We start from the raw sequence: 19,094 nt of genomic DNA, 5'->3' as shown, positions 1-19,094 counted from the left end.
ACCTGCCGGTGAGTTGCCAAGATTTCAAGGATCAGACAAGCTATGTCCCTTTCTGAAATAATCAGTTCCTGGGGCAGGAAAGACAGAGAAGTGGACAGCGACTCTCCTGAAGTGGCTGAGAATCCCAGGAACTGCTGGACGTCCTGGATGGATTTGTAGCAAGGATACTCAATTCAAGAAGGTTTCAAGATTTGCCCTTTGAAGACGTGCCACTTAGACACTGCGTGGGCTGGAATTCTGCCAGGCCTCCCTGTTTATTACATATATGCTTTACAGGGAGGCCATAGAGATGTGTTTAAAGGAGGCAAGGATGGACAAAGAACTTTTAAGGACAAAGAAATACCTAATATTTAATATTAAGTTGTTTACTGCCTCTTCCATGACAGCATTTCTTCAGTAAAGCCAGGTAAACATACACTCACACATGTTCACACACGCACCAACTCACAGCCACCTTTCATTGGCAGTAGATCCCATCCCAGCCCCTCTGGCTGAACCCCTGGGTACCAGGTCTAGAGGGACTAGCTTAAATCTAATCCCACTGGATGGCAGACTGAAGGTGCAGAAAGACTCCCAGCCCCATCAAGCTTGATGGCAGGGGATCTGTAAAAGGATCTAGCTGAGCAATGTTCAAAAATTTGAATAACCACTATGGCACAAGCCCTGACCGATCAGAGCCAGAGCCAGCACACTGTGACCCGCAACACCAGGCACCGTGATCTCTGCAAACAGCTGGGGGGAGCTGCAGAAGGTGAAGGCTGGGAACCCAAAGCACCGCTGACATTGAAAAGGTGAACGGGAGCTGTACCTGTGGTGTGACCGCTGCTTTTCTGCGTGCAGAAGGCTGCACACTTCAACCCGAGACCCCGGGGGTCCTGCAGGGCATAAGCTGGATTTGTCTTCCTGCCTGAGGCAATCACCAATTATATGAGCTGTGAGGCAAGCTGGCCTCCCGCCAGAGGAGGAGGGGAAGGGATCTACAGAACCTCTCTCTGATCTAACTCGTTAGAGAAGTTCAAGAATATCCATCTGGGAGGCAGCAGAGGGCGAGACAAAAAGTCAGAACCCAAATCCTCACTATCTGAGAGGCCTTAGACAAGAGTTCCTTCATCTTTCTTGGGTTCAGTCGCCTTATCTGGAAAACGGGAACCAACAGCATCCACCTGGCAGGGTCGGGGGGATGATGACGTGAGCTAAGGATACAGGTAAAGACCTCAGAGCAGCGCCTGATGCAGACTGGACCTGCAGAACAGGAGCTGTTACTGTCACCCACGATGGGAGGAATGACCCAGAAACTAACCCAGAAACAAATGATCAGAAGCCAAAGTGAGACGCAAAGCTACTTGGCATCGGCAGCATGAAGTCTGACTCATAGGAAGTTGTGGTTGCCCAGGATAATTCAAGACTGGAAGAAAGTGGGACTACTGAGCAAGGTCCAAGGCCTCTCTGACGGGAATCTGGGCAGACACATTCTCACCCAGCACCCCGCTCGAAGCAGCCGGTCCCGCCCAGCTAAACTGGGGCTGGAGTTGGTAACGAGATCAGTGATCTGGGCTCCAGAAGCAGATGAAAGAAAATCAGATCAGACCCCAAGTAACACCCACAGGGCCACACCCTCCACACCCAGTCTATTATGACCAACCTAGACAGCATATTGGAAAGCAGAGACATTAATTACTTTGTCAACAAAATTCCGCCTAGTCAAGGCTATGGTTTTTTCCAATGGTCATGTATGGATGTGAGAGTTGGACTATAAAGAAAGCTGAGCGCCGAAGAATTGGTGCTTTTGAATTGGTGCTGTGGTGTTGGAGAAGACTCTTGAGAGTCCCTTGGACTGCAAGGAGATCCAACCAGTCCATCCTAAAGGAAATCAGTCCTGAATATTCATTGAAAGGGCTGATACTGAAGCTGAAACTCCAGTACTTTGACCACCTGATGCAAAGAGCTGACTCATTTGAAAAGACCCTGATGCTGGAAAAGACTGAGGGCAGGAGGAGAAGGACACAACAGAGGATGAGATGGTAGGATAGCATCACCGACTCAATGGACATGGGTTTGGATGGACTCCGGGAGATGGTGATAGACAGGGAGGCCTTGCATGCTGCGGTTCATGGGGTTGCAAAGAGTTGGACACAACTGAGCGACTGAACTGAACTGAATAACCACACATGACTTCTGAAGACCCACCAACCTCCACAACATCTACCTGTATTAATAACCAGTACAGTACAGGTCCTGACTGATCAGAGACCTAGCCAGCACACTGTGACCCACACACCAGTGACCACGATCTCTGCAAACAGCTGGGGGAGTTGCAGAAGGTGGAGGCTGGGAATCGCCCCTCAAAAAAACTTGCCACCTTAAGCTGTGTCGTGAGAAACAACTCTGATGGCTGAATTTGAGAAGGCATAACATCCAGGAGGCAGCAAAGCACCCCTTCCTGAGCTCTGCCTTCCTGAACCAAAGGTCACGAGCATCTTGCAAATTTCCAGAGGTAACTCCATCCCAGCCTCCAAAAGGACTGGGCCAACGGGTGCATTTCCTCTGCCATAATCACAGGAGTGACTGACTTACACAGTGTATTTTCTTTTATTTCAACCCATCCCCAAAGCCCAGAGCACTTAAAACCCGGAAGAGCCACCACCTCCACCAAGAAAGGTATATTTTTGAAAGTTTAACAGCCATTCATTCAGCTGACTCCCAAGGAAATGGAAAGTATCTGGAAAATGTATTTTAAAATTGATTTAACACTGAGCCATGTTAAATGTTTTAATTTCCAAGCAATGCAATACCCACCAAAACATCAATTAGTCCCAACAATCAGGCAGGAATATCGGCATCTATTACGGGATTCATTTATTTCAGCTCTGCTAAATATCTAAGAAGGAGAAATCCAATATGGCCTATATCTCCGAGAAAGGGAAATTAAAACCAGAAGAGAAGCCAGATCAGGTCTTGGTGAAATCGGGGCCTAGGCCTGCACCCATCACTGGCTGGCATCTCCCTCTAGAGGGAGGGTGTTAACTTGTACTAATGTTTTCATGCTGTTGACAGGAAATGCTCTCTCCTCCCCAGCTTCCCGGTCTCCAAGCTGGAAAACTAGGGAGACTGAGATGAGGTCTCCCTGCCGAGGATTCAAGCCAGTTTAAGAAGGTGCAAGATCACATTTTATTAATTACTCTTCCTTTACTGCCTCTTCAGTTCCAAAGTCCCAAGGTCTCCTTGCCCTCGTTGAGGCTCCGAGTTGGGGTGGGGGACTCCCACCCTCTGTAGGGTCCTCGGGGTCTGCAAGTGCTTTGGCCAGCTGCTTCGACTCCAGGGCGATGCGCAAACACCACTCACCACACGAGCTTGGGCATCAGGACCAGGAGAGGGTAGCCCAGCCCAAGACCCCTGGAGACCCAGGCTCCTACAAGGAAACAAGACAAGAGTTCACAGGAGGTCTCAGCAGCCCACAGAGGGTGAGCACATCGCACCAGCTCCCTGCACCTCCCCCTCACTAGGTTTGGCTTGCTCAACCCTAAACAAGAATAATGACCCCAAAAAGCAAGAGGCGGGAGGGCAAAGTATATGAGACTGCGTGAATTAGCAAGTACCAGAACTGCCTTCGGAGAAGGCACTGGCACCCCACTCCAGTTCTCTTGCCTGGAAAATCCCATGGACGAAGGGGCCTGGTGGGCTGCAGTCCATGGGGTCGCTAAAAGGCAGACATGACTGAGCGACTTCACTTTCACTTTTCACTTTCATGCATTAGAGAAGGAACTGGCAACCCACTCCAGTGTTCTTGCCTGGAGAATCCCAGGGACGGGGGAGCCTGGTGGGCTGCTGTCTATGGGGTCGCACAGAGTCAGACACGACTGAAACGACTTAGCAGCAGCAGAAGTGCCTTAATCACAGGAGTCACCTGGGGAGATGGCTAAAAATGCAGATTTGGGGATCTTCCCCTGCAAATCCTGATTCAGCAAGTCAGGTACCAGGCCAGGGGATCTGGATTTTAAGTATCACACCCAAGTGGTTCAGATAACAAAGCAAGTTTAGGAAACAAGATTAAGTGCCTGGCCCCCAGGAACGGTTCACCAGGCTGCCAGGACCAGCTCAGGCTGGTGGGGTGAATGGAAGGAAAGAAGAACTAGGCTTCTCCTGCATCAGAATTTCCAGATGCACCGACCCTCTGACCCCCCAGTCTCTCTTGGAAGAGTTTACCCTGCAGATATACTTGAACAGATGCGAAGTATATAAAGTCATTCGCTGCAGCATTGATTGTAACAGTATAAAAATAGAAACAACTGAATTATCCTCTATAGAGATCTGGTTAAAGACAGTTACAGCATAGCCAGAAAACCAAGAACTGCACGGCTCCTAGATATGGATATGGAACTGTCTCTAAGGTAAATTTTCAGGTGAAAAATGCAAGTCACAGAACAAAGCATATAATAAGCTTTTGTAAAAGTACAGAGATAATCTATGGGTGTGCATAGAATATCTCTGGACAGATCCACAAGCTGGTAACATTGGTCGCTCTGAGGAGGGGAACTGGGTGACTGTGGAACAGGGGGTGGAGGGTGGATGTTTCACTTCACACCTTTTCAATCTTTTCATATTTTAAACAATGTGCATTGTCTATTGTATGCACTATATAAGACCCAAAACACTGCAACATTTTCAAATACCTTTTACATGTATGCAGATTGTATTTCGATGAAAAAGTTTAAAGATAGTAATAAATCAAAGGGTATGGCTCCCATTTGCAGAAATTGGGCATCCTCCCATCCCCAAGGTGGGGGGGGGGGGGCACCTGGAGATGGTGAGGCCCCAGCTCTCTTTGAATTCTGGGTATTTGCATCCGCTCCTGCCTCTACCTGGGACACTCCCCACGTGGCTGGGTCCATGTCTCCAGCTGGGTTTGCAGCCTAGAAATCAGTCTTCAGGAGGTTTCCACAGCCGCTTCCCCCCCAGCGATCACTGTGTCCCCCCTCACAGTACCCCTCGTATTGCCTCATGGTCGCCTGGGTACTGGGGCTTCCGTCACCCCCACCCTGGACTGGGGCGCTCCACAAGGACAGGCTGGTTCACAGCTGCCTCCCCAGAGCCGAGCACCATACTTGGTGCAAAGACTGTGCTCACTAAAGACAGGAGTCATAAACACGTGTGAGGGCAAGGGGAGGGGATGTGAGACAGGCAGGGAGGGGGAAAAAAAAACAAAACGGGAAAGAAAGCCACCTCCACCCCCGACTCCTCAGCTCAGCTCATTTCTTCATCACCACCACTTCCTTCTGCTGCTTTCCTTTCCTGGTCTTAATCAGATTTGAAATCTCCTTGTTTATTACAAGAGAGCTTACTCACCAGCTCCTACTGCAGGCTTAGCACATAGTAGGTGCCCAAAATATATAGACTGAATTGATTAATCCTGGACGGTGAGAAGGACGGAGGAGCAAAGGAACCACTGAAAAGGCTTAAATCCTGAAAAACTCTGATTCAGTGGGTTCTGGGTGGGGTCCGTGGGGCTGGCAAGTTTTAAGAGCTCCCCCCATCCCAAGACTCGCAAGTGCTCCGTAGTTGACCATTCTTTATATATGCTTGGTACGGACTGTGGGTTTTTCTCTGAATGCAGAATCTTCAAGGACCGTCCGAGACCCCACCCACTCTGAATTTTAGGAACCTTCTCGCCGCCCCCTGTCAGGCGGGGCGGGCCGAGAGACGAGGAATGGGGATTAGGAGTGGGAGGTGGGGCTGGGTCTGTCCGGCTCACCGGGAGGAGACTTAGAGGAGGGGGTCCGGGCGGGGCTGGCGCTCGGAGGCGCGTCCAGCCAGGAGCGAGTCTTGGCGCCATCTAGCGCCCGCTGGAGGCTCTGCAGCTGCACCATGCTGAGCTGCCGGCGCTGCGCTGGGGTCACCGCCGCCGCGTTTTCAGGGCCCAGGGAGGCGATCTGCTCGGCCGACAGCTCCTGCAGGGGGGAAGGGGACAGCGCCCTCAGAGGAGCCCCTCCGAGACTTTCCCAAAGCTCGGGCATCCGCCCTGGGCCCGCACAACTTTGCGGTACTCATGTATCTGTCATTTGTGCTCCTCTTCAGGATTTTTCCTTAAAATCAGATCACTCTTTCACTACTAACATAAATGTATGATAAAATGGAAAAAAAAAAAATTAATGGCAATTTCCAAAAATGGAAACTTAGGATGACTTGCAATAAGTACTCGTTTAAAATATGGCAGAAGAAGTAAAACAACATTACTAAATTCTAGCTAGATCTCTTGGCCAACACTGTCTGATCCTGGGGCCTCTTTTAAATATATATATATATATATGTATATATATATATATATATATATATTAGCTCCAAATTGAGATTTCCTCCTTGAAGTAATCAGTAGTAAAAGAGAGTTGATAAGGCGACTTAATGTTGTTTAATGCAGTGCAAGTCACCCTGCCCATAATGCTTTAAGTCCCCCACCGGAGAAACCCTGATGTGGCAGAGAAAACACACATCTAAAGGGCAAAGCTTTTAATCTGTGTCCCAGCTCTGCCACCCACTAGCTGTGTGACCCTGGGCAAGTTTCATAGCCTCTCTGTGCTTCTGGACTAGATATGGAATGGCACAGAGAACTTATCTCCTATGTGGATTCTCAACTTATCACAGGTCAGTCCAGTAAGGGTTCTGCAAAGGGTAAGTGCAGTAATCTATTAGTGACGTGTGCCATAGACACACAGCAGTGGGAATTCTGCTCAAGGGCCCTGAACAAGATGTTTTCTGCCATCACTTCTGGCTTAGAGGACTCGGTGACTAGTGGGTGTGAAATGAGATGGGATGTCAGGTGCCTCTAAAGTCACGCTGCTCATTTTCTAAGGGTCCCAAAGATTCTGAGAAAGGGGGTTCTGCTCTTTCACCCTGTCTTTGCTCCTTCACATTATTCTTTCTTGTCGGGGTTGATGTTTCCCTGGAATCATGTCATTCCCCTGCTTAGAACCCTTTCTGCCCCCTCTCCAGGACGAAGTTCAAGCTCTTTACATAGTAATTTGGCCTTCAAGCTCTGGGTCCTGCCCACCTCTCCAGCACCCCACCCCCACTCCTTGCTGGTACCCTTCACTCCTGGAGAATGGACAGCCGTAGGTGTAACCCCCAGGAGGCAGTACATCCTTCCACCTGGAACACTGTTCCTCCTCCTCACCTAGCTGACCTGTCCTGGGCAAAATTCAGCATCACCTCCTCCCTCTCACCAAACACATGCACACACAGAGCAGGCATTCATTCCTGGCTTATCCCTTACATCTACCATTAACACAGAGTCTGTATTATAAAAATTACCTATTTTTCCAATGTTGCGGCTTGCCACCCTAGGCCTATTAAACTGTTTCAAAAAATAAAATCAAAGTGGTTCCAACATTTAATTATCAGATGTCACATGAAAATGAGACTTCAGGATTCTAAAAAAAAAAAAAAAAAGGAAGATCCGGCAGCAATGCTAGGCCCACACTGTCACACTGCATCGCATCCTGTGCCAGAGATGAGAAGCAGCCTTCCCAGCTTTAGACTGGCTCTCCATTTCACCTTAGTCCCTACCCAGGCCACTACATTCTTTTGTTACTTTTTCAAGCCCCTGAAGGCACTGCATTATACGCCTTCACTGGTGCATGCCATGTGAGCCTAGTCTGGTATCTATACCCTAGCACCTAGGCTGAAGCCTACCACAATGTAAGTGGCCGCTAGGAATTTCCAGAAAAAGTAAACTGCAAAGTACGTTCCAAACAAGACCAGGAGAGCATGCTCAGCAACATGCCAACTTCAAGGACCAAGCTGCCTACCCCATGCAGAGCCCCCAAAAGAGAAGCTGAATGGCCTTTAAGGACAGCTACTTATTTATTTCCCCCAAACAGCTTTCCTGGGAGCTCAGCTGGTAAAGAATTCACCTGTAGTGCAGGAGACCCCAGTTTGATTACTGGGTCAGGAAGATCTTCTGGAGAAGGGATCTACGCTATCCACTCCAGTATTCTTGGGCTTCCCTGGAGGCTCAGACGGTAAAGAATCTGCCTGCAATGTGAGAGCTGGGTTCAGTCCCTGGGTTGGGAAGATCCCCTGGAGAAAGGAACAGCTACCCACTCCAGTGTTCTGGCCTGGAGAATTCCATGGTCTGTATAGTCCATGGAGTCACAAAGCGACTTCCACTTTTCAAACAGAGCTCACACCTGGTCTGTGCTGGGAATTGTTCTTGGTCCTGAAGTGGTTCAGATCTGTTCTCTGTCTTAAGCATCATGGGAGCTTGTCTAGCCTGGTGTGCCTTTTCCAGTTTTGGTGGACAGAATATGTTTCCAAATTACCCAGCACACAAGAACACCAGAGTCACTCTTCATCAGAGCAGACTGCCCTCACCAAACCCTCTCCTAATCTTATACATCTGCTTCCCTATCCTCAGATTCACTTCAACCCCCTCAATTTTTCCCATAGCTGTTTACTACCTATCCTATTGTGGCTTTCTGAATACTTTTCTTTAAATCAATTTAAATGTTTCACTTAAATTTATTTTAAAAGGAAATGTTAATGGAAATGTCATCCCTCATCTACAATTCTGAAGTCTAAAAAAGGTCTGAAACATGTAAGTTTTCTCCAAAGTTTAAGACAAACTCATTTGCCAGCAAAATCTGACCTGAATTGATGTGAAACCATTTAGTCTCTATTTATTCCAATTAGTGTGATTTGTCACAGATTTCTTCACAGAAATATTAATGTACCTGCTTACAAGGTGCTTCCCCCAGACATTGCTGAAGGTGTTCATTTACAATACTGTAGATTCACAGAGTGATCTTTCTAAACTCCGGAAAATTCCAAATTCTGAAATATATCTGCTCCCAAGGGTTTGGGATAAGAGAATATACACCTGTCATACCATCATAAATAGAAAATCAGTGCCAGTGGCTGTGAAGAGAGGGAAACCATAAAAATAGACACAATTAAAAGATAAGTTAAAATTAAAGAAAAAAACTTTAAAAACAAAAACAGCTAAAATTATGTTGTGATCCATCCATTGTTGGCATATAGCTCTCCTCTGGCCCTATTAGCAGAAGCAGGTTGCAGGTCCCTAGAATCCAACACCCACCATCTGCTTCCCTGTGTGATTTGAAATGGGGTCAAGCTCCCATTCTCCTTGAGGAACTGAGTACTTACTTTGAATATCTCATCAGGAAGGCATTTGATTGCTGATGGCTGGAAATATGGCATCAAATCCTTATCAAGCATTCGGAGCTCTTCTTTAGTTAATCCAGCTGGGGAGAAAAAGGAATCAGAGGGTTTAATTCAAGCCATCAGAACTCCGTTTGTTTTATTAATGGCACTGTGTAATGTACAGATCTGCATGTTCTAGGCAAACATCATTCCTTACAAAAGGCCCTGAAAGTCACACTGGGGAACTGGGTTCCTTAATCAACTCAGGAAAAAATATGTGGGTCACATTAGCCCTGATTGGTCTCCTACAAGGAAATTTATGCCCAGAAGGAGCTTCACTTTACACAAATTTTAAATTGTGTATAAATCTATTTTGGAGCCAATTAGATAACATTCTAAACCACTTTAGCTACACAGAATTACCAAGAGAGCTTGTTTAAAAAGCAGACTTGCAGACCCCACCTTCTGCAACTTGAAGTCATGAAATCTAGGTTCTACCATAACTCTATGGATGTTCACTATAGGTGGCCAAGGATTTTGTTGTTTGCTTTTGTCCCCAGATTTAAGGTTGGAAAGGGGGAGAAAGGCATGCTCAAGGTGCCTCTTACCTGCAATGGTCCCAAGCTCCTGCAAGACAAACCTGGACCAGTCAGTGGGCTCCCCAAACACAACTTCTGCCTTCCTCTTAAACTCCGCCAAGACCTGGGGACTGCAGAGCAGGGTCCCGATTCTGGCCACCACCACCCTGGTCACAAGGGAGGGATATAGCATGAGCCTAGGAGACTCTCCAGACAAAACAGATATGCAAAAGGTAGGTAGGCTCAGCACCAAGAAAGGATCCAGCTAATCTCACTCCCTATTTTATCCCAGAAATGTTGCAAGGCAGCAGGAAGCAGAGAACATCTTGATGAATAAATTAATGAATGAATGAACCAACAAATCAATCATTTGCCACTCTGTGCACTAGTATTTTGGTTACCTGAACTCCAAGATCTTTATAAGTGAGATTTCAGTGATGTTCATGGCACACAGCGTTGCACCAAGTCCTACCAAGTGGAAGCTCTTCAGATCCTGGACACTATAGCCTGAATCCTCCAGAAACCCTTGCAGAATGGATTTAGCCTATAAAAATGTGGAAGGACAAGAAATGAACCATCCAGGGATGATCTAGACCCCAAGATCCAAGGGGATAATGGAGCCAGTTCCTGACTGATTGCTCACGCTTCTCCTCTGGACACATTACCCATTCCAACCATCCTAGCCACTCATCCAGGCTGACCTCCCGATGGTGCTGCTTCTACTGAGTATGTCTCCTGATCTATGGAGGCATCTTTAGACCATGAAGTTTTTGTATCCTTCAACATTAAAGACACCGGTACCTTGGGTCTGTGTCTGCTGGCTTATTCCCCTCATCATTCATGACTTTCACATAGTTTGGTCATTTAAGTTCTTCTGCATTAGGACCCAAACTTTTCCAGCATCTGTTTTCACAATTTTCTGATAAAACCTTGTATGTTCTGCCTTTACACCTTTACTCAAGTCAGTGCCTCATCTGAAATGCCCTTCCTACATTCCCAACTGTTAAAATCCATCCTTTTATTTGGGAGTTCAAGTCAGATGTGACCTTCGTGAAATCTACCCTGAAACAGGTTTGTCTCTCACTCTTCAGTTCCAGAGGGTAGTACATTAAATGCTCTGGCATTTAAAACCACACGGGAATCTTTCCAATTAGCTTTGGTTTTAGGGGCTGATGTGTAGTGGAGGATCCCCTTAATTTAACATAGTGGCCATTCATTGTTCATGACTTTCCCTGGTGAGCCAGCTCTCCCGCACTCTTACTTCATGTGGTCCAATTGGAGCTAACTGCATTCTGAGTTCGAGGAGTGATGCTGTGGTCCAGTCCTGGCCAGCCAGAATGTCTCTTAGCCTGACCGTAGGGATTGGTTCTAGATGGGGCATGTGATCCAGTCAAAACCAACCAGGACTTTGGCTGGGGCAACTAGAAGAGCTGAGCTTTCTTTACTCTGGACTGGGCCTTGGAAGACAAACACCTGAATCTGCTAGAACTCACCACATGGAAAGAAACTGCCTCTGAACAAAGCCAACAGAAGAAAGCAGAGTCAAAAATGGTGAGGGATTCCTGACAACAGTGTTGAAGCCCCCAGATCCAGCCATACTTTAACTCCACTCTTGACATCCTCTGTGATAGGAGTCAACTCCATTCTTTTAAAAAAAATTTTATTGGAGTATAGTTGATTTACAACACTGTGTTAGTTTCAGGGGCATAGCAAAGTGAATCACTTATATATATATATATATATATATGCACATATATATACACACACATATACTGACATGTATATATATACACACACACACACACATATATACAAACACATATACATATCTCCACTCTTTTTTAGACTCTTTTCCCATATAGATCTTTACAAAGCATTCAGTAGAGCTCCCTGTGCTACATAGTAAGTCCATAGTGAAAAGTGAGTGTTAGTCACTGTCATGTCAGATCCTTTGTGACCCCGTGGACTGTAGCTCACCAGGCTCCTCTGTCCATGAGCAAGAATACTGGAATGGGCCATTCCCTTCTTCAGGGGATCTTCCCAACCCAAGGATCGAACACAGGTCTCCTGCATTGCAGACAGATTCTCTACCCTCTGAGCCATGAGGGAAGTAAGTCCTTTCAGTTATCAGTTTTATACATGGTAGTGTGTAGATGTCAACCCCAATTTCTCAATTTATCCCTCCTCCCCTTTCCACCTGGTAACCATAGTTTGTCTTCTACATCTGTGACTCTATTTCTGTTTTGCAAATGTGCTTGCATTTGCACCATTTTTTTAGATTCCACATATAAGTGATATCATATGATATTTTTCCTTCTCTGTCTGACTTATTTCACTCAGTATAACAATCTCTGGGTCCATCCATGATGCTGCAAATGGCATTACTTCACTCTTGTTATAGCTGAGTAATATTCCATTGTATACACGTACCACATCTTCTTTATCCATTCCTCTGTTGATGGACATTTAGGTTGCTTCCTTGTCTTGGCTATTGTAAACAGTGCTTCAATGAACACTGGGGTGCATGTATCTTTTTGAATTATGGTTTTCTCTGGACATATGCCCAGGAGTGGGATTGCTGAATCATATGGAAATTCAGATTTCATTTTTTAAGGAACCTCCATACTGTTCTCTATAATGCACCAATTTACATTTCCACCAACAGGGTAGGAGAGTCCCCTTTTCTCCACACCCTCTCCAGCATTTATTGTTTGTAGATTTTTTGACCAATCTCAGGTGATACCTCACTGTAGTTTTGGTTTGCATTTCTCTAATAATTAGTGATGTTGAGCATCTTTTCATGTGCTTTTTGGCCTTGTGTATGTCTTCTTTGAAGAACTGTCTATTTAGATCTTCCATTCATTTTTTATTGGGTTAACAAACTCTATTCTTGCTCAAGTCTCTTTGAGTTGGGTTTTCTGTCACTTGTAACTGGATGAATCCTGATTAATTTCATCTGCCTATGTTGGACTTGAGGAAGGACCCAAGTCAATCCCCTAAAGATGAGCTGCATAATAGTGTGGATTGTCAGGGATCATGGAGACAGATTATAAAGATTATAAAAGGACCAGAGCTCACAAGGCAAAGGTAGGGAGGGGACATCCAAGGATGAACATCTCCTGAGTGGAAGTGGAAGAGCCACAGTGAATCTTCCCATCTCCCTTTAATGTCAGTCCATCCCATCACACAATATGGATTACTCTAGTGTTAAGAGAAAGTGTTGGCAAACATTGTGAAACGTTCCAATGGGATTCCACTTTTTAACACGGCTATTGCCTTTCTATCCCTCAGGTCTGTTTAAATGCTACCCGCTCAGAGATGACTTCCTGTATTCTCCCATCCCAAGTAGCTTCCCTCCCTGCTATTTCCATGAGAACCTTGTCCATCTTCTGCTTATCCCTTATCAAAAGTTGTTAAAAGTTTCCTCTTGATTGCTCAACTTTTTGTCTGTATCACCAAGCAGAATCTCCAAAGATGAAGACCCTATCCAGCTAGTTCACTACCATATTCCCAGTACCTGGCATAATGCCTAGCCCACAGTAGGGTACATTATGAATAATAAGTACTTTTTGAATGAATGAATAGATGAACATCTGAGTGAGTGATTTACAGAAGCCATAGGCAATATATATTCCTTTGAAATGACATCAGATTACTGCCTCTCTAATCCAATCACATGATGGATTGGCTTCAGAGAGATTTCCTACATTTCTGCAAATCAGATTGGTCAATGTCTTCATGAAGCTTCCCTCAATGATTACAAAGCTCACAGGTGCTATAAGGGAATTTCAGTTAACACTGTGCTTAGATTTAAATGTCCTTGACTGAATGGAAATGTGCATCCCAAATAATAACAGGTGATACTTATTGAATGCTTACTGTATGCCAACACTCTTTTGACCATTTATACATACTATCTTTTCTAATCCCCACAACCCTAGGAAGTAAATATTATCTCTATTTCACAGATGAGGAAACTGAGGCACAGAGAGGTTAAGTAACTATGCCAAGATGCCAAGGTAATGCCAAGTATGCCAAGATGACTTGAATACTGGTTCTAGGATTACAACCCAGGCAGTCTGACTCCAGAGCCTCTACTCTTAGCCATTGAAGATGTTTGGGGATGAAGGAGAGGTAGAGATTCAAGTTAGCTTTTGAACTTTCCTTATTAAGTCTTCATAATCAGGTTTCACTTGTTGACTCATAGCAATCTGTGCTCCCCAACTATCAGGCATGCCCATTTTAAAATGAAAGTGCAAAAATACAATTCAAATAAAATTACTTTGAAGATGTGATATTAAATTGTTTTGCCACTGGAACCTGGAAAATGCAAGCTCAGCCTGCAAGGTGATAAGCCAAAATATATTTCCTTGAATGACTGGGCCAGTGTATCTGTAATGATTCCAAGACAATTAATACCAACACTTTTAGGCAATATTAACCGCTGAAAGTGAATAGCTATAAGATTTCAATCTCTCTGTTCATCCCTCTGGCTTCTATAATAGTTTTTTTCCTTTATATTGGTTTTTAAGCTGAACTATCTGTTAATGCAGTTCTGCCAGGTCTGACTATTAATCTAGAAACATGCATTTAAGGGTTTGATTGGGAGCTAAAGTTGAAGAACTGACTGCAAATGATATATGCAAATGTTAGGTTTTCATATCCCCTTCAAACATATTGATAAATCTCACTGCCATCCATGGGAATTGAAAATTTGTACAAAGGGAAAGAGATACTGTAGTTTCTAAGTTGGAGATATTTTCCTGTTTTCTCCCAGACTGCAAATAGAATGATTTTAATATTGGAAGTGTGATGTGGCACTTCTTAAGCCAGTCAAAACCAGTTTTAGAGTCACAGAACCCCAGGATTATAGAACGTCAGAGTGGAAGGATCTGCAGACTGGTGGGGCAGGGGGAGGTCCAACCCTTTCATCTTGCAAATGAGGCAAGTGTTAAACTGCCGGAAAGAGGGGGTGTGATGATGCCAATATACTGATGACAACAATGAAAACAACTAATTGTTTTGACTATTAAGTGGCAGGCATTGTTCACAATGAAAGTGAAAGTGAAAGGCGCTCAGTCGTGTCCAACTCTTTGTGACCCCATGGACTGTAGTCCACCAGGTTCCTCTGTCCACGGAATTCTCCAGGCCAGAATACTAGAGTGGGTAGCCGTTCCCTTCTCCAGGGGATCTTCCCAATCCAAGGATCAAACCCAGGTCTCCCGCATTGCAGGCAGATTCTTAATGTCTGAGGCACCAGATAAGCCCATTGTTCACATATTTCACATGTACTGACTTACTTCAACCTTCGGGCCAGGACCTCCATGTTGCCCAGCTCCGGCGGGGCACAATTCACCCCGTGTTCTATTTGAACGTTGCCACTCAGAGTCATGACACAGCAATCCTGATTGCAAGAAGCTCATGAGTGTAGGGGACACGCCTTGGTTTTGCCTGCCTGGTATCCACGCTCCCCTTGATAACACCACGCTTTTCCCTTGGTGAACCACCTGTATTCATTTCCTTCTGCTACTGTAACAAATTACCACAAACTCCGGGGCCTGAAATGACACGGATATATTCTATTATAGTTCTGGGGATCTTAAGTCCTAAAATGGGGCATCAGGATGTGTTCCTTTTGAGACCCTAGAGGGCATTCATTTCTTTGTCTGTTTTAGCTTCTGGAGGCTGCCTGAAGTCCTTGACTCAGAGCCCTGTCTTCGATCTTCAAACCCAGCAACACCGCACCTTCAAATCTCTCAGTGTCCCCCTGCCTCCACGGTCACACTGCCCTCTGTATCTGGAGCCCTCCTGTCCCCGCCTCCGTCACTAAGGACCCCTGTGATTAGGTTGAGCCCACCAGGATAATCTGCCACTGCAAGATTCTTAATCCAATCACATCAGCAAAGTTCCTTTTGCCACATAAGGGAACAAATTCATGGGCTCCAGCGATGAGGGAGTGGACACCTTTGGGGGTCATTACATAGCCTATCACACACACGTTCCCCGTTCTCAGTTCAGATGGTCTTGATGAGATGGATTCTACTCTCTGATGTGTGCCAGGCCAACCCACATATTCTACTTCTGACCAGATTGTTTAGGACCGGGCAATTGCATGATTGGAGGCATGCTGGGGCTGTTTCAAAAATTAATGAGAAAGAAGTGCTTTTTTCTGGGGTTGCTAATTACATGATACATAAGCCTGGTGCTGAAAATAACAGCTGAGGGGAGGGCCGCCTGAGAACCAAGTTAACACAGCGCAACTAAGACACCACTTTCCGGCAATACAGTGGATGAACTTCCTACCCAACAGAAACATCTTCTGGGCAGAAGTCTTTCTTTTGCCCATGAAGGATTCACTGACACAGGAATCACCCTCTCACCATAAACTGAAAAAAGTAAATGATATGAATCTATTTAGACACTGGACAACAGGAAGCACAAGCCTATAACACCGAAAGAAGGAAAACAAATCAGGTGACCCCCACAATTGCCCTTACTGTCTGCCCGGAGGCAGTTTCCAGGCTGTGGAGCAGGAAAAGGAACCCAAAAAAGCCCAGTGGTCAGGCTGAGTTGAGGATACAGAGAGCCCAGTCCAGAGAGGCCAGAGATCCTAAAATTTGTCAGGCGAAGTACTGGAGAGGAAGAAACTGCACAGAGAGGAGATGGGGTCCAGAAGCCTACAGAGAGGTCTTAGCAAGTCTGGCTAGGCACTGATCACACACCAGGAGTGGAAGTCCACATAAATATCAAAAAGGCATCAGAAAGCAGGAGGCCAAACAATTCTCAGAGAGCACATGGAGCTGGGAAGAGTTCACATTCCCATCAGTCCTGGAGAAGAGATCCTGAAATACACAGAGCATTAGATGGAGTCCTCAGAAGAATCACATCTCAGTGATGGGGATAAATTAACCACTGAATAAAGCTCATTCTAGATTCACCCTTATAATACTCAAAGGGAAGCCTCAAAATCATCAAACTGATCTAAAAGTAATTGAAGTGTATGCCAGAACAAAGCCTAGTACTCTTCAAAGCAGAGCAACTAAACTGAGTGCTCAAAGATGTAAAATTCACAATGCCCATTAGCCCATTAAAATTTTTAGACTTACAAATAGGAAAATATGACCATAATTAGAGGGGAAATTAGCTAACAGAAAGACAATGATGAATTTCCCTGGTTGTCCAATGGTTAAGAATCTACCTGCCAGTGCAGGGGACATGGGTTTGATCCCTGGTTTAGCAAGATCCCCATATGCCTAGGAGCAACTAAGCCCATACACCTCAACTAGTTAAGTCCAAGAGCCTAGGGCCCATGTTCCACAACAAGAGAAGCCAAGGGCAAGAGCAGCCCCCACCCACAGAAACTAGAGAAAGCCCATGAGCAGCAGTGAAGATCCAGTGCAGCCAAAAATAAATAAATAGAAATGACAATGGTGATGAAATTAGCCGCAAAGACTTTTATTTTTTTTAAGTTATTTTTTAAGTCTTTATTGAATTTGTTACAATATTGTTTCTGTTTCATGTTTTGTTCTGTTTTTTGCTGTTAGGCATACAGGATCTTAGCTCCCTGGCCAGGGACTGAACCCACATTTCATGCATTGAAAGTGAAGTCTTAACCACTGGACCATGAGGGAAGTCCCCAGCAGCAAAGACTTTTAAAGCTGCTATAATGACTAATGTAAGTATGCTCTAGGATATAAAGGAAAATATACACAGCATTAAGACAGGAATAGAATATTTAAGAGATCCAGCATGTCTACTTACCTGCCCTGGGGTCCACTCTGTCTGCTGGCTGAGGGAAGCCACGGTATCGATGGAGCTGAGATCCAGCTGCTCCAGCTCACTCTCATTAAGAGCCAGAGCAATGCGCCCCAGGGAAACAATATGGTACTCTCTCCAGTAAGAAGGCATGTCCCAAACCTTCAGGTGGAAAAAAAAAAAAAACAACCAGATTAGACTGACCCTTCTGATTGTGGTTTCCCTGATAGCTCAGTTGGTAAAGAATCCACCTACAATGCAGGAGACCCTGGTTCAATTCCTGAGTGGGAAAGATCCCCTGGAGAAGGGAAAGGCTACTCACTCTAGTATTCTGGCCTGGAGAATTCCATGGGGTCACAAAGAGTCAGACACGACTAAGCGACTTCCACTTTCACTTTTACTGACTGTATTTGAAACTGACATGGGGTAGATTTCTTTAATATATAAAGTTCTCTTATAAATCAATAAGAAAATGATGACTATATTTTTTAAACAGACAAAAAACATGAATAGGAAATTCACAAAAGAAGAAATAAACATGAGAAAAGTTGTCTCAGTCATATTAAAGAAATGTACGTTAACAACAATCAAAGAATACTAAGTTGGCTGATAGAATTGACAAAGAGTAAAAAGAATGATCACTTATGGTATTGGAGAGATAAAGGATGCCCTCATTTGTTGATGTTAAGAATGTAAATTTGTACATGCTTTTTAGAGGGAAATTTGGCTACACGCATCAAAAGCTTTTAAAATATTTATACTCTGATTCAGAAATTCCATCTCTGAGAATTTAGCATAAGTAAATAATAAGACAAGTGCCCAAAGAAATATGTATAAATATGTACATTGAGGCATTAAAAAAATAAACAGTCTAAAAATCTACCAACTAGTTATATAAATAAAGATCAACCATAAAGTAGGATATTATGTAGCTATTTAAAATGCTGATATAGATTTATATTTCTGATATGTAATAATATGCACTTACACTGTTAGTGTGGAGAGGAAGCTATTGAATAGTTGGTGAGTATGATACTATTTTTTGTAGAATATATATGTGAGATATATGAAATACATGTATGAAATATATAAATATATATATAAAAAAGAAATATATAAATATATTTTACATGCATACACAGAAGTCTGGGAAGCTTCGGGTGAACATACCAAAATATTAATAGTGTTTGAAAGTGAAAGTAGTAGTCGCTGAGGCGTGTCTGGCTCTTTGCAACCCCATGGACTGGAGCCTGCCAGGCTCGTCTATCCACGGAATTCTCCAGGCAAGAATACTGGAGTGGGTTGCCATGCCCTTCTCCAGGGGATCTTCCCAACCCAGGGATCGAACCCAGGTCTCCCATATTGAAGGCAGATTCTTTACCATTTGAGCTACCCAGTTATCTCCAGGTAAAAGATTGACTGACTTTCTTCTTTATTATTTTCTGACTTGTCTACAATAAACTTGGATTACTCATATGAAAAACAGAGTTATCATTTTAAGGAATTTAATATCTTAACCCCACAACCATAACTACATCGTCCACAACGACCTTAACAGCTGAAACAAGCCACTCAAGGGAATCTTTATAAAGATGGCAAATTACTTCC

The 19,094-nt window shown here is 44.6% G+C and overlaps 1 protein-coding gene across 2 annotated transcripts in view; it reads right to left on the bottom strand.

The window, feature by feature from the left end:
• Positions 1-2,755: 2,755 nt before the first annotated feature.
• The window catches only part of OTOA (otoancorin), an 80,745-nt gene continuing 64,406 nt past the window's right edge, over positions 2,756-19,094 (bottom strand). For both annotated transcript variants that reach the window (XM_070461021.1, XM_070461022.1), the window contains 6 exons: positions 17,493-17,648; positions 10,133-10,275; positions 9,762-9,898; positions 9,157-9,254; positions 5,750-5,945; positions 2,756-3,409 (listed from right to left, as the gene is read on the bottom strand). In XM_070461021.1, coding sequence (XP_070317122.1) covers positions 3,339-3,409; positions 5,750-5,945; positions 9,157-9,254; positions 9,762-9,898; positions 10,133-10,275; positions 17,493-17,648 — 801 coding nt within the window. In that variant the 3' untranslated portion in view covers positions 2,756-3,338. The remainder of the gene's footprint in view (positions 3,410-5,749; positions 5,946-9,156; positions 9,255-9,761; positions 9,899-10,132; positions 10,276-17,492; positions 17,649-19,094) is intronic.

This window comes from Odocoileus virginianus, chromosome 33 (assembly GCF_023699985.2).
Source record: "Odocoileus virginianus isolate 20LAN1187 ecotype Illinois chromosome 33, Ovbor_1.2, whole genome shotgun sequence".
Lineage (NCBI taxonomy): Eukaryota > Metazoa > Chordata > Mammalia > Artiodactyla > Cervidae > Odocoileus > Odocoileus virginianus.
The sequence above is the reverse complement of the archived record's forward strand: the minus strand, read 5'-3'. Positions and strand labels throughout refer to the sequence as shown.